We start from the raw sequence: 12,849 nt of genomic DNA on the forward strand, positions 1-12,849 counted from the left end.
TTCAAATTAATTTCCAAGTGACGATTTCTAACGTCGCTTTTGTTTGCAGAATGAAAGGAATCAACGTGAAATGAAAGGAATATGTACGAAAGAGACGAGATATTTTTCTTATTGTGCGTGAAAAGAGAATAGATATATTTTTAGCCTGCATGGTTCTGGTTCTGTTCTGAGAAGCGATAGACACATTATTGAGTGACGAAGTGCTAATTGAAGTGAAATTGTCAGGCCCTGGTCATGACTTTCACATTATCTGAACATTGGTGTACACGGCCTTACAGATGGATATTAAAATGCTTTCTGTATTGATGAAACATAGTTTTCATGCTAAAACATCTTTTTTTTGTGTTTACACGTCATTTTTAATTCTTCATTGCGTTATCCGCGATTTTCGTTACACGCGGTGACCTAGCCCGACTATTCCGCGGATAATCGGGGTTCTACTGTATTTGATTCATCTGACAGAAATAGTCTTAATGAATAATCTATCACGTTTTAAAACACTGATTCAACAGACGAAAACATGTGGATTATTGCACAAACAGGATGTTTGTATCCATACAAAGTACGATGAAATCCCGGCTGCATTAGGGATCGGTATCTCAGCATCCTACCCGAGGCTCGAAAGTTCAAAAGCGATAGGTCGACATCGCCATTGAGTAGTTTAACTACAAACGTCGTTGAATCTTTCGTCTCCGATCAAGTGTTTCAAGTCCAAGCATGCGACATCTGTCAGGATATGCCGGTAGGCTCAATGGGTCACGCAACGGTAAATTTCTGAGCGCCAGCCATTCAATCCTCAGGTTCCACTTGACATCATTAGGAGCTCAAACAGCAGATGCATTCTCCAGGATCGGGCGAACAAGTTAGTAATACAATGCTTTTAGACAATGCGGGTCCTTTAAATCTTTGGCAATCTTGACTAGGAAGCCAAGTTGTCGGTTTACCCTAGAGATGGTGGAAGTATAATGAGAATGGAAGGAAAGTGTAGGATCCAACACTACGCCAAGATAAATCAATTCATCTACTCTTTCAAGAACATTTTCAACGATGTGATAGTTAAAAGTGATTGGGTCCTTGAATCGATGAAAGGTCATTACATGGCATTTACCGATACTAATAACAAGTTTGTTCTTGCGGCACAAGTAAACAAACTCGTCGAGTAGCCTTTGAAGACGTAGATAATCCCCGATGCAACGTACCACAACATAGATCTTCAAATCATCAGCATACATAAGTTTGTTCTTGGAGCCTAAGCAAGATGCAGCGTCATTGAAATATAGCACGAACAATAAAGGTCCCAAATTGTTTCCTTGTGGGACGCCAGATACGCTCACAAACGACGATGATACGCTAGAGCCATGCTTGACACGAAGCTTCCTATCAGTAAAGTACGACGACAACCACGACACCAATCTGTTCGATGCGCCCATCCGTGATAGTTTACACAGTAGCACTTTGTGGTCGATTTCATCAGAGGCCGTCGCGTCTTCCTATACCTTTTGTTCTAAAGCTTCGAAACAAGTACTGGTGAAATCCAACAGATTGGTAGTTAAGGATCTACCGGGAATGAAACCGTGCTGATCGGACGAAATGTGGGACTTAGTAGCATGTAAAATTTGATCACTGTTGATAATCTCAAAAATTTTCGATGCAGCGGGGAGGCTGGTTATTCTATGATAGTTCCTCACATTACGTCGATCCCCACTTTTGTGTACAGGTAACATATATGATTCTTCTCTTTCGAACGTCTTTCGAGTGTCTGAAAATCAATGAAGGCAAGTGGCTCCGCAACTGCACTTATGCAGCAACGGAAGGCAAATGCAGGGATACCATCCGGTCCAGGAGAAAATGAATTCTTCAATTTCTTGGAGGCGTCGATGATCATTGCAGGTAATATTTCGAACGTATCCAAATCTACTGCATTCGCAACGCAAGTTCAGCATCGGAATCGCTAGATGGCTCGGGTTGAAAGACAGAAGCAAAATGTCTCGCAAAGAAGTCGCACGCTTCGGCTTCATCATTGGTTTCCTTGTCTTCATACACTAAATTGGACGGAACTATTGGGTTTTTGCGTTTGCTATTGACAAAGCTCCAGAAAGATTTTGGATCACGACGTAGACCAAACTGCACCCTTCTTAATAAAGGGTGTGTCACATCAAATTGCATCACGGAAAAAACGCTGTAGAAATTTAATTTTTAGGAATTATATCTTCAGCTTTCGCTTATAATCAGATAAGAGTGTATAGATCACGTTGGCCATGCTTCACTGTCAATTTTTCGTGAATTTGGAAAAATGTCGTCGAACGAAAAAGAGCGTCGTGAATTAATCCTGCGCACTCATTTCGAGAATCCGGAGTTGTCACATCGGGACATCGGTAAGATGCTGGGAATCGTCCAATCCACGGTCAGCAGAGTACTAAAACGATACTTCGAGAACCTAACCATCGATCGGAAGGTGAAGAACGGCAAAAATGAATGCTCCGTCAGTGAAAAAGATCACAAGCGTGTAGTTAAGCAGTTTAGACGTGATCCGAGAAGTTCGGTCCGGGATGTCGCCAATAAGCTGAATTTGTCAAGTTCATTCGTCCAGCGGACCAAGCAGCGGGATGGCCTGCGTACATACAAGGTTCAGAAGGCTCCTAACCGCGACGAAAGGCAAAACATAGTGAGCCCGGAAGCTGTACACCGAAATGCTGACGAAGCCGCATTGCCTGGTAATGGACGACGAAACCTACGTCAAAGCGGACTTTCGTCAGCTGCCGGACCTGTTGTTCTTCTCCGCAGAGGACAAATTCAGCGTTCCGGAGGAGATTCGCAAGCAGAAACTATCCAAGTTTGCCAAAAAGTACATGGTGTGGCAAGCGATCTGCTCTTGCGGAAAGCGGAGCGCCCCCTTCGTGATGACCGGCACTGTAAACGGGCAGGTTTACCTTAAGGAGTGCCTACAGAAGCGCTTACTACCACTATTGAAGCAGCACGAGGGCCCGACCATCTTCTGGCCGGATCTCGCTTCGTGCCACTATTCAAAGGACGTGTTGGAGTGGTACGAAGCCAACGGGGTCACCTTCGTGCCAAAGGAAATGAACCCGCCCAACGCGCCGGAGCTTCGCCCAATAGAGAAATATTGGGCGATTATGAAGCAGGCCCTCCGGAAGAACCCAAAAGTTGTCAAATCGGAGGCGGACTTCAAGAGAAAATGGATTTCTGTTCAAAAAAAACTACAACCTGACGTTGTACAGAACCTTATGGACGGGGTAAAGAGGAAGGTGCGAGCATACGGGCTTGGGCTCAAAGTATGAATAAAAAGAAAATGCCAAAAGTTGTTTAATAGTTTTTATTTTACTGTCTAAAATTTTCAAAAGGATCGGTCTACTGGGCGAATTTCTACAGCGTTTTTTCCGTGATGCAATTTGATGTGACACACCCTTTACATGTGATTTGTAGAGTGCAGCATTTAGATGCCTGTAATCATAGCTTGCATGTTTGAAATTGGCTTCTGTAAAGTTCGATCGAAAGTTTGCATACGTCGCTGCCATTGATTGCGTACACGGTTTGCTCTCCGGAGAAGAGGAATACTCCAAGGAGATGAAATTAGGCACCGTTTCAAAGAAACTTTCGCAGTCAGCCATTGGCGAATCATGACACAAAATTTGAATGCCATGTCATGGACGTTCGTACAATCGTAGATACATCTCCAATCAGAACCGGACAGATGAGCAGAAAGCCTGTCAAAATCAATTTTGCGGTAATTTATTTCCTTATCTTCTACATTTCTCACCGTAATAGTCACTGATTTAGCTGGTGCGTTGAGGCGAATGCGGAACATGATGCCCTCTGGCCAAAACGAAGGGTCCATTGCTTTGGATTTCAAAGCTGGATCAAGCCCGACTTTGAATGAAATGAAGGTCATGTTGCTGATGTCTGCTCCTTGGGGGACCAGTTTGACTACCTCGGGATCCTGGGTTAATTGCAAATTTGTACGCACCATTGCTGAGATTCCCACATTGGTCACATCGGATCGTATGCGAGACAGGTAGAGCCAAAATTTGGATGCTAGTTTTGCACTGATGGTAACAGTTACAACATCACCCCCAATCTGCTTAGAGCCAGACTGACATTCAGACAATGTTTGTGTGACATCAGGTCCACGAAGAGGTTTGGCTGCTCGAACAGGTTCTAATGAGGGCCAACGCTTCACTGCGGGTGACATGATCAACGAAGTGGGCCTCAACGACAATTGATTTATTTTCGATTGAAAATTGGTGATTGCGTCCGTGAGTGCAACCAGCGGAGATGGAAATTGCTGCACAGCTCAGCGCAGTACAATACAAACAAAACCACTGCGGAATATTGAAAAATGAAAATTTAACTTTCAGAGCACTAGCTCGAGTTTTCCGACGTTTTTCACTATACGGTGCGACGGCAGATGAAAATTTAATATCTTGTGTGTAATCGATTAGAGTTTGGTTGATATTACTTGATGGGAAGTGTGCGAAAATTATCATTTTCTTTGCACTGTTGCGCAAATTTTTTTATTTTCGAGCGAGGAGTGAGGGAGGTAGATGAAAGGAAATAAGCGCCATTGTGGCAGCCATTTGTGGCTTCTACCTTCACCTTGAAATTCCTCAGTGACCATCTTAGGTTCAAAATATATAGTCGATTCGAAGTATGTTAAATCAGTTTCTCGCCGATCTTCTCAGGTTGCCAAAAATAACTTTGGCCGTCGCGATTGAGAAAATGTTAAAATGTATGTAAATGTTAAATGTAATGCGTTTTCAGGATCACATTACCCACCGCAGTAAATGCTCATTCTTCTTACATATGTGGTGTATACTGTTTTGTTGTAATTGGGTCCTGGAAGTTATGTGCAAAGCGTTTTATGAAGCTTAACACTCTATTTGCTTTGTTTATTACTGAGTTGTAGTGTTCAATAAATGTGAGTCTAGAGTCAAGAATGACGCCTAGATCTCTGACTATTCTGCATTTTTTTACAGTTTCGTTTCCTAGGGATATTACAATATTTGGTGTTTGTTGTTTTCTGCTGAATGTTGTTGCATTACATTTTTTTGCATTAAGTTGTAAGGACTTTTTTACATCACGTGTAGAATTCATTTATTTTATTCTGGAATGCTTCAAAGTCGCTGTCATTTCCAATTTTCGCGAAAAGCTTCATGTCGTCAGCAGATATGAGTACATTTATACGCTTAATAATAAAGGAAATGTCATTAATGTACAAAATGAAAAGAAGAGGACCAAGATGGGATCCTTGCGGCACTCCCGAAGTGACTTTAATGGGCCATTTCAGAAGACTGTGTGCTATTCCTATTTTTTCCAGTTTGAAGATTAATAATGGGATGTCGATTCGGTCAAATGCTTTACTAAAGTCCGTATAGAGGGCTTCTACGTGTTTGCCATTGTCCATTGCATTTAGTAAAAAGGTGACGAATTCTAATAGGTTAGTTGATGTAGACCGTGTTGTCTACATGTAATTCGACTTTTTACTTGTTGAAAGATTTTTTCATTAATAATTGATTCAAATAATTTAGGAATGCAAGAGATAATAGCAATGCCACGGTAATTACGGATGTCAGACTTTGAGCCTGATTTAAGAATAGGCACTAAGAAAGATTGTTTCCATTTGTCTGGGAATATTCCAGTTTTTAAAGACATATTAAATAGGAGATGAAGAGGGTGCGTAAGTTCGTCAGCCAGGTTCTTGAGGATTACTGGTGCAATTCCGTCAGGACCTGGACCTTTCGATGGACTCAGATTTTTTAGTTTTTTATGCATACGTGATGGAATATTATTGCTCTTAAGTTTAGACGTCACGTAATTGAAAAAGTTTTTCGGACAGGATTTGACTTCAGATTCGACCTTCCGATTATATTTTTCATATGCGATATTTATGGCCGAATTCAGGATTGAACCACTTAGGATATTTGTCTTCGTGAGTTCTACGTCTTCTTTTATTCGGGAAAAGCTTATAGCTCGAATCACCGCATCTTGCACAATGAGAATGATTGCTCCTCCCAAACGTCATTCAGTGTGTTCTTTGTGCAATTTCATTGATTCAGGTCAGTCACGGAAAGCAACTACGAAGTGTACAGTCTACCCAAGCTCAAGGTCAAGCTCGGTAAATTTAATTTTTTATTAGAGAACGAAATGAAGACTTGATAACAAGATTTGGTTTGAGGGGTGGCACTCAAGCCACTCGCCCCGGGTGTCATCCAGTCACGCTACGTCACTGCCTGGGTGTATACGTGAACTGCTCAACAACGAGATGTGTAAAACTAATGGGGCTTTATGAATAAAAGTATTTGAAGAACGAAAAAACATTTTTAAATGGATGTGATATTCCTGATAGGCATATGGACGATCTTCGTCTTAATCTGTTCATATTTATTCGTATCTCCGGGAACACTTTTATGTACAGCGCAACTATAGTTATGTTATATACACTCATTGACTATAATATCATATTGAATACACGTTACGATGGCTACTGCTCGGAAATGTAACTTACGTATGCTCTGGTATTTTCTATCATAAGGATACATTACCTGTTGGTTCGTTCCGCACGGTTCTGACTATATAATAGAGAGGTGCTAAAATGGCTCCAATATTTCCGCGCAAACATTCAAAGCTAGATTTAAACGGTAGGTTACTTTCTTTTCAGTTATTCTCACTCACATCGAAGATATGTTGAGCTATGGTGTACAGATAAATCCTTCATTGGAACATGAAACGGGAAATGACACGGACCACACGCGCATACGTATTAAAACAAATTATTCAATCGTGGAATAATTAGCGAAATAGCGAGTAGGAGGAAATGGGCTGTCGAAGTAAAAGTAGCCTTCTAACAACACGCACGCATTCCCACTTAAGTACGACTATGTTTAACGTTTTCCACAATAGCGAGTTCACTTTTTGTTGTTGTTGTTGCAACTAGCGTTTCTTCCGTCGATGCAGACGAAACTGTTGCGGTGGTAGATAAAGTAGTCTAACGTTAGATTAGAAGCCTTATGGGAAAATGTTGCTCTCTTAAGAAGTATTGGTTGGTCTCCGCTCTATCCTAGATGACTAATCTATGAATATGGTTGGCATCGATGACAAAATCACCGCTGCTGGTAGGAAAGTTTTTGGTTTTGCGTGTTAGCTGCCGCTTGGGCTGGAAAAATGAAGAGGTCAGAATATATAAGAACTATTCAGGAAATCATTTTACCTGGCCGTTTTTATTGATCATTTTGCTTTGCTCTATCAAACGGTTGGGTACCAGCCAGAGTTCGTCAGCGATCGTGATGAGTACGTTGGTCAGATGACAACATTGGGCTGCCATTCGGACTTGGGCCCCGATGTCACTTTTGTCCGGTGGATGGATAAACCTGATAAATAGATACATACAGAACATCGCATCAAGTTCAGCCCAATAACAGTTCGACTGAAAAGTTTATGAGGTAACACAGTAAAACCTTTTTTTTTTTTGCAAAATTCACTTTTATTATTCAACATAATTGCCTTCGAGGGTGATACAGCGATTATAGCGATTTTGCAACTTTTCGATACCTTTTTTATAGTACTCTTTCGTGTTTCCCAAAATAGGCCTCAGATTCGACAATCACTTCATCATCGGTCTTAAGTTTCTTGCGAGCATTCTCTTCAGGTCTGCGAACAGAAAATAGTCGCTGGGGGCCAGATCTGGAGAATATGGTGGATGCGGAAGCAATTCGAAGCCCAACTCATACAATTTAACCATCGTTTTCAATGATTTGGGATTTTTCCATTTTTGACGTCTTACGTTAAGGGTGCCAAATCAGAAAACAGGTCAGGTTTTTATTTTAATAAAGTTAGCGTTAATAACTAATTTTGGTGCGAACGGCTTTTAACGATTTGCATACCAATCGAATCGGAAATTTTCTAAGATTTGTTTCATATGCTATACATTACAATAATTACAATTACAAGAATAAGAAATAATAAGTGGAAATTAAAAAAGGAAACAACTAGTTAATCCAGTAAGATTGAGTGCTAGTAGTAGGCCTTTCTGAGGCCAGATAGTCTATTTCTATTAGGTTTTCAGTGCTTTCGTGGTGAGTTATTGGTGATCCAAAATAATCACTGATCTGTAACCGACAAGTAAGTGACAAACCATTATTAGTGAGTGAACCGTGAAGCAGTTCTTTCGAACCATTCTTTCGCTCTTTCGTTCAGCGATATTAAGAACAACATAGAATGTTGGCTGGAACCCAACATCAATAGACAGCTATTAATTGATAACGTTGGATTGGATAGTGTACGTATGGGATTTATATTTTTGGAATTTAGTGGGGAAAGATAAGCTGCTCCATTAAAAGTCGCAAACTGTATGTGAAAATATGTTTATCGGTCGACAAAAGTTTATGTAATAATTTGATGCGCACAAAATATGTGCAATTTTTCATATTCTCTTTTCGGACAACACACAGGTTCCATGTAAGATCATATTTCATAATGTTCATTCAGGGAAAAAAATCAGCAGTGATTTTCACTAACAATCAATCATACAAACAATCACGATAACACGTACACGCAATATGCCAAACAATGAATTGAAAGCAACGAAAAAACATTTTTCTCAACATGCCCTCACTATAAAATTTTATGTTTACCTAATCCATGAATCGCCCCAGCTTCCCCCAGATTTTTTCTGACAATCAGAAAGTATATGATATGTATATGAAGTTTTGCTTTTAAAACTACGAAAATCTAATTTAATTTTTAACCCAAAATTGAGAATACATTAACAAAATAAACCCTGCGTTACATGCATTTTGCTCATATGACATAATGACATAAAATAATGTCATAATGACAAATCGTTTTATTTTCCTTACAAGCGTTCTCGTTATAATTATCCATTCCGCCCAGCGCAAATCAGTTCAACTGCACTCGTTCGTTCGCAAATAATTTGCCCGCAAACACTTCGTTCTCAAACAGTTCACTCTCAATCAGTTCTCTCCCATACAGTTCACTCGCAAACAGTTCACTAGCAAACCGTTCTTACGGAATCAGATCGTTCACAAACCGTTCGCTCGCAATCAGTTCGTGGGGAGAACTATCGTTCTTTGAAAAAGAACGACCGCTCGTTCACTCTTTTCGGCGAACTAGTTCTTTCGTACCGTTCGTGAACGGTTTGTCCATCTCTAGTTAATTCATTCAGCCGTCATAATGGAGCAAAGAAGAGAACCAATTACGATAATACTCTTCCGCTAAGGATGGACCCTAACGGTGCGTTTGGGGCAGCACATTTCCTCTTGCTTCAAGCAGAGGAAGGTTGCATACTACCGCAGAACAGGGTTGCCATAATAAAATCTATGTTTTTGGTCTCAAAAAATCTTTTTATCTGAGTTTCTTCTCAGCAAAACTTTGTCGAAATCTGTATTAACCGTTTGTTTGCTCTCAGCCACTACAGCAAAAAAGTATACTAATATTGTAATTTATGCAAAAATGTATCAGTTTATTCTTTTTCTAAACGAACTTTAATGTCCTGTAAACTTATTCACGAATCAAAACGGTGCTACTATGAATCATGATTTATAATAAGGAATGAATAAAAGATAACGGTAGGAAGGGATAATGTTTTTTAAACATAAACATAAAAACATTGTTTAGTAAATACTTTCGAAAATTCAGAAATTCACAAAAAATTAAGAAATCTTGTCCATCTTCCATAATCTCACAAGTTATACATATACTGCTTTTTCAAGTAAAAAATAATTGCGACCAGTACGTGTTGAAATTTAATACGACCGTAAAGGGTTGAATTTATAAGTTCAATTTTGAAGCATAGCATAATCTTAGCTTTAGTATCATTGATTGGTATAGTTGGTATAGTTGAATTTGAAGATGTTGATGGTATCCAAGTATCAAGCCATAATTAATATTGGATCATTGTTTTGAAAAATCTGTGAAGCGGCCCTAATCGCTTCAGACATCATTATAGAGACGCTTGGAGAATGCTTCGCTCCATTTTTCCATATTTCATTTTAACACGCGCGTTGTTGTCAATTTACAAAAGTACATCCACCTTGGAGATGTACGGCCCTGTTGTTAATTTTTGTTTCCGCGTATGCTAAATTTGCCCTAGTTTAATTGTGTTGCTCTTTACACAATCGCGTGCAGAGTCAGCACGAGGAAGCGCGCGCCAAATTTTGTATTGGTAAATAAGAAAACAAGAATTGTAAACATGACGAATAATAAAAGCATTCGAGGCAGTCAAGCTCGGGGATTAGTACTCAGAATTTCTACCGCGCCGGGCGCGTTCAATTTTTCCTCCGAAAGGTCCATGATTTTTGGTATCAAGCCAGTGCCGAAGACGGACGGTTCAAAGTGGTGACAGCGGTGGGATGCTGTCCAAGTGGGGACAGCAGCCCACCCATCGTGGTGTTTACAAAGTGTTGATTTCCTTGACGGTAATCTGGGAATCGAACAGAATCCCTAGTTGAGAAAATGTGCGTGGACAGAGATTGTAGTGAAAGAAGAAGAAAATCGAAAAAATATGAATCAGCATAATGCGGTACAAGAAGTGACGTTCGAAAATGAACATATCGTAGTGAAAAAAAATCTGGGAAATTATTAGTACAGTTGAGCCAAGTAAAACCATCCCCCTGTAGTAGTGATCTCCAAAGAAGAAAATTCCGGTAATGAATCGCTTGTTTCGGATCGATCGAACAATAAGGATATGCTGTCGAGCATATGCAGCAAAGTGGAAAACATGTTGAAGAAAAATGATTCCCGCACGGAGTGGTTGAGCCATCGTTGTCTGCTGAGAAGTTTGATTCACGATCGATGTTTTTGCTGGACTGTGGCTCCGAGAGGTTCATTTACGTGGAATCGAATGTGGCATCAGACATCTTGAGGGATGTTATAGAAGTGAACTCCGTTTCTGGAATTCTTTATTGCATTTATGAAGCACATATTTTATAATGAAATATTGATTAAGTAAGAGAGCGGAAAAAAATGTTAGAACTAACCATATGTGGAAACACGATAAACAAAACTTTGCAAATCGTTGGGTGAAATTGAGGGAAAAAAAACATGGATACATAAAAAGAAATTTTATTATAAATGTTAGACTACTGTAAACCAAAAAAAAAATCCTTTTTTTTGACGACTGCAAAACCAAATTTCATTGTAACAATTTAGGACAACGGCGAGAAATTGAATAGGACCAATTAATTTTTTTTTCCACTCAAAACAACCAAATTTTAAAAAGTAGAACAAAAAAAAAAGGTTTTTCCAAATGAATTCACATCAACTGTTGGAAGGAGAATCAATTTTTAAATCAACTAGAATATTTTGAGAATAAGTACGATGAAATGTATGTGAAGGGAAACTATGTACCTAAAAGAAAGTTGTACAATCTAATTCTTGCGTTGAAACTGTATATCTTGATAAACCCCTAAGTAATCAATAATATTATGCATATTTGGATTAGTTTGTATCGTTATCATTTTGTAAGGATAAATGCTTCTATAAACTGTTGATTTTAGTCAACGGTTTTACTTCTGCTTAATTGAGTTATTCGACCCACCAGAGAAAAGTCTCGAGAAACATAAATAAAAATTATTAATTAATAATATTCCATCAGTTCTGTAAGCACTGATTATTCTGTTTGGGAAAACACAATCATGTCTCCCATACTTTAGTTGTATGAACTGGGTAATATGGGGAAAGTACTTATCGAATTAAAAAAATGCGTGATTCTTTCTTTCACACACGCTTTGAAGTGGGATTTTTTTAGAAAAATGAAGATATTGAATCGTATATGTCTACAGCCAATTAATAACGAGAATGAGTCCATCAATCGCTAAAATAGCTTTTGAATGTACCGAAGGGCTGGAAGGCCAGGAATGAATTCCTGTAAGGGCATGTGTGAATCGATATTTACATAAAAGTTCACGAGAAACTAGAAATGTGGGATATACCGATGATAGCAATTAATTAAATAAAACAAAATGAAGATGATATTGACGAATGATAAAGAAAAATAAAACGAAGTAGCGCTACGAAAGCGAAGAAGAATCATGGGAGATGAATTTACCTCCAACAATAAAGATATAAAAAAAGAAAACTAAATATTGAAGAAGATGAAAGATTAAAGATTAAAAGAATATGAAGATGATGATGATGAAGATGATGAGAGGGAGATATATTCAGCAAGAATGATGAAAATAAACATATTGCACCAAGAAAAATTTTAATGAAGCTGTGAAAGCTCATCAATAATGATCGATAAGACTTTTGGGGAAGCTTTAAGGAGACGGACGGTTCATCTGTAAATCTGTATGAAAATCAAAAAAAAAAAAATCTGTAATCTGTATCTACAGATTCTGGGTTTCAAAAAGTCTGAAAAATCTGTTGAAATACAGATTATTCTGTAGATATGGTAACCCTGCCGCAGAACCCGTTTATAATCGGGAAAACAATTAAAGATGCGGTGAAGGGCGAGATTGAAATCGCCCACACCGAGGAAAACCGATCTAGATACGTGTTGAAGAAGAGAAATCCTGAACATGTCGAAATCCTTCTATCTCTGAAGGAATTAATTGATGGTACAAAAATAAAAATAATCAATCATCCAACGCGCAATTATTCTAAATGTGTCGTTACTTGCTGGGGAGCCATAGAGTTGTCTGAAAAAGACATTATGGTTTCACTGAGCGATCAAAATGTGACTAAAATTCATCGTATGACTAAAAACTCTGTTCTGATGCAACAAGTTTCCTAGCTTTGTTGACGGTTTTGACCGAGAGTCGAGAAACGATTTTTCAAAAACGGTCATTCTCGCGATGTTTCATTTTTATCGCT

General features: G+C 39.0%; 1 protein-coding gene across 5 annotated transcripts in view; it reads right to left on the reverse strand.

The window, feature by feature from the left end:
• Nucleotides 1–6,382: 6,382 nt before the first annotated feature.
• Nucleotides 6,383–12,849, reverse strand: part of LOC129774736 (rho GTPase-activating protein conundrum) — a 231,034-nt gene continuing 224,567 nt past the window's right edge. For all 5 annotated transcript variants that reach the window (XM_055778657.1, XM_055778653.1, XM_055778656.1 and 2 more), the window contains 2 exons: nucleotides 7,226–7,385; nucleotides 6,383–7,171 (listed from right to left, as the gene is read on the reverse strand). In XM_055778657.1, the coding sequence (XP_055634632.1) occupies nucleotides 7,076–7,171; nucleotides 7,226–7,385 (256 nt within the window). In that variant the 3' untranslated portion in view covers nucleotides 6,383–7,075. The remainder of the gene's footprint in view (nucleotides 7,172–7,225; nucleotides 7,386–12,849) is intronic.

The sequence above is a fragment of the Toxorhynchites rutilus genome, chromosome 3 (genome assembly GCF_029784135.1).
Source record: "Toxorhynchites rutilus septentrionalis strain SRP chromosome 3, ASM2978413v1, whole genome shotgun sequence".
Taxonomy (NCBI): Eukaryota; Metazoa; Arthropoda; class Insecta; order Diptera; family Culicidae; genus Toxorhynchites; species Toxorhynchites rutilus.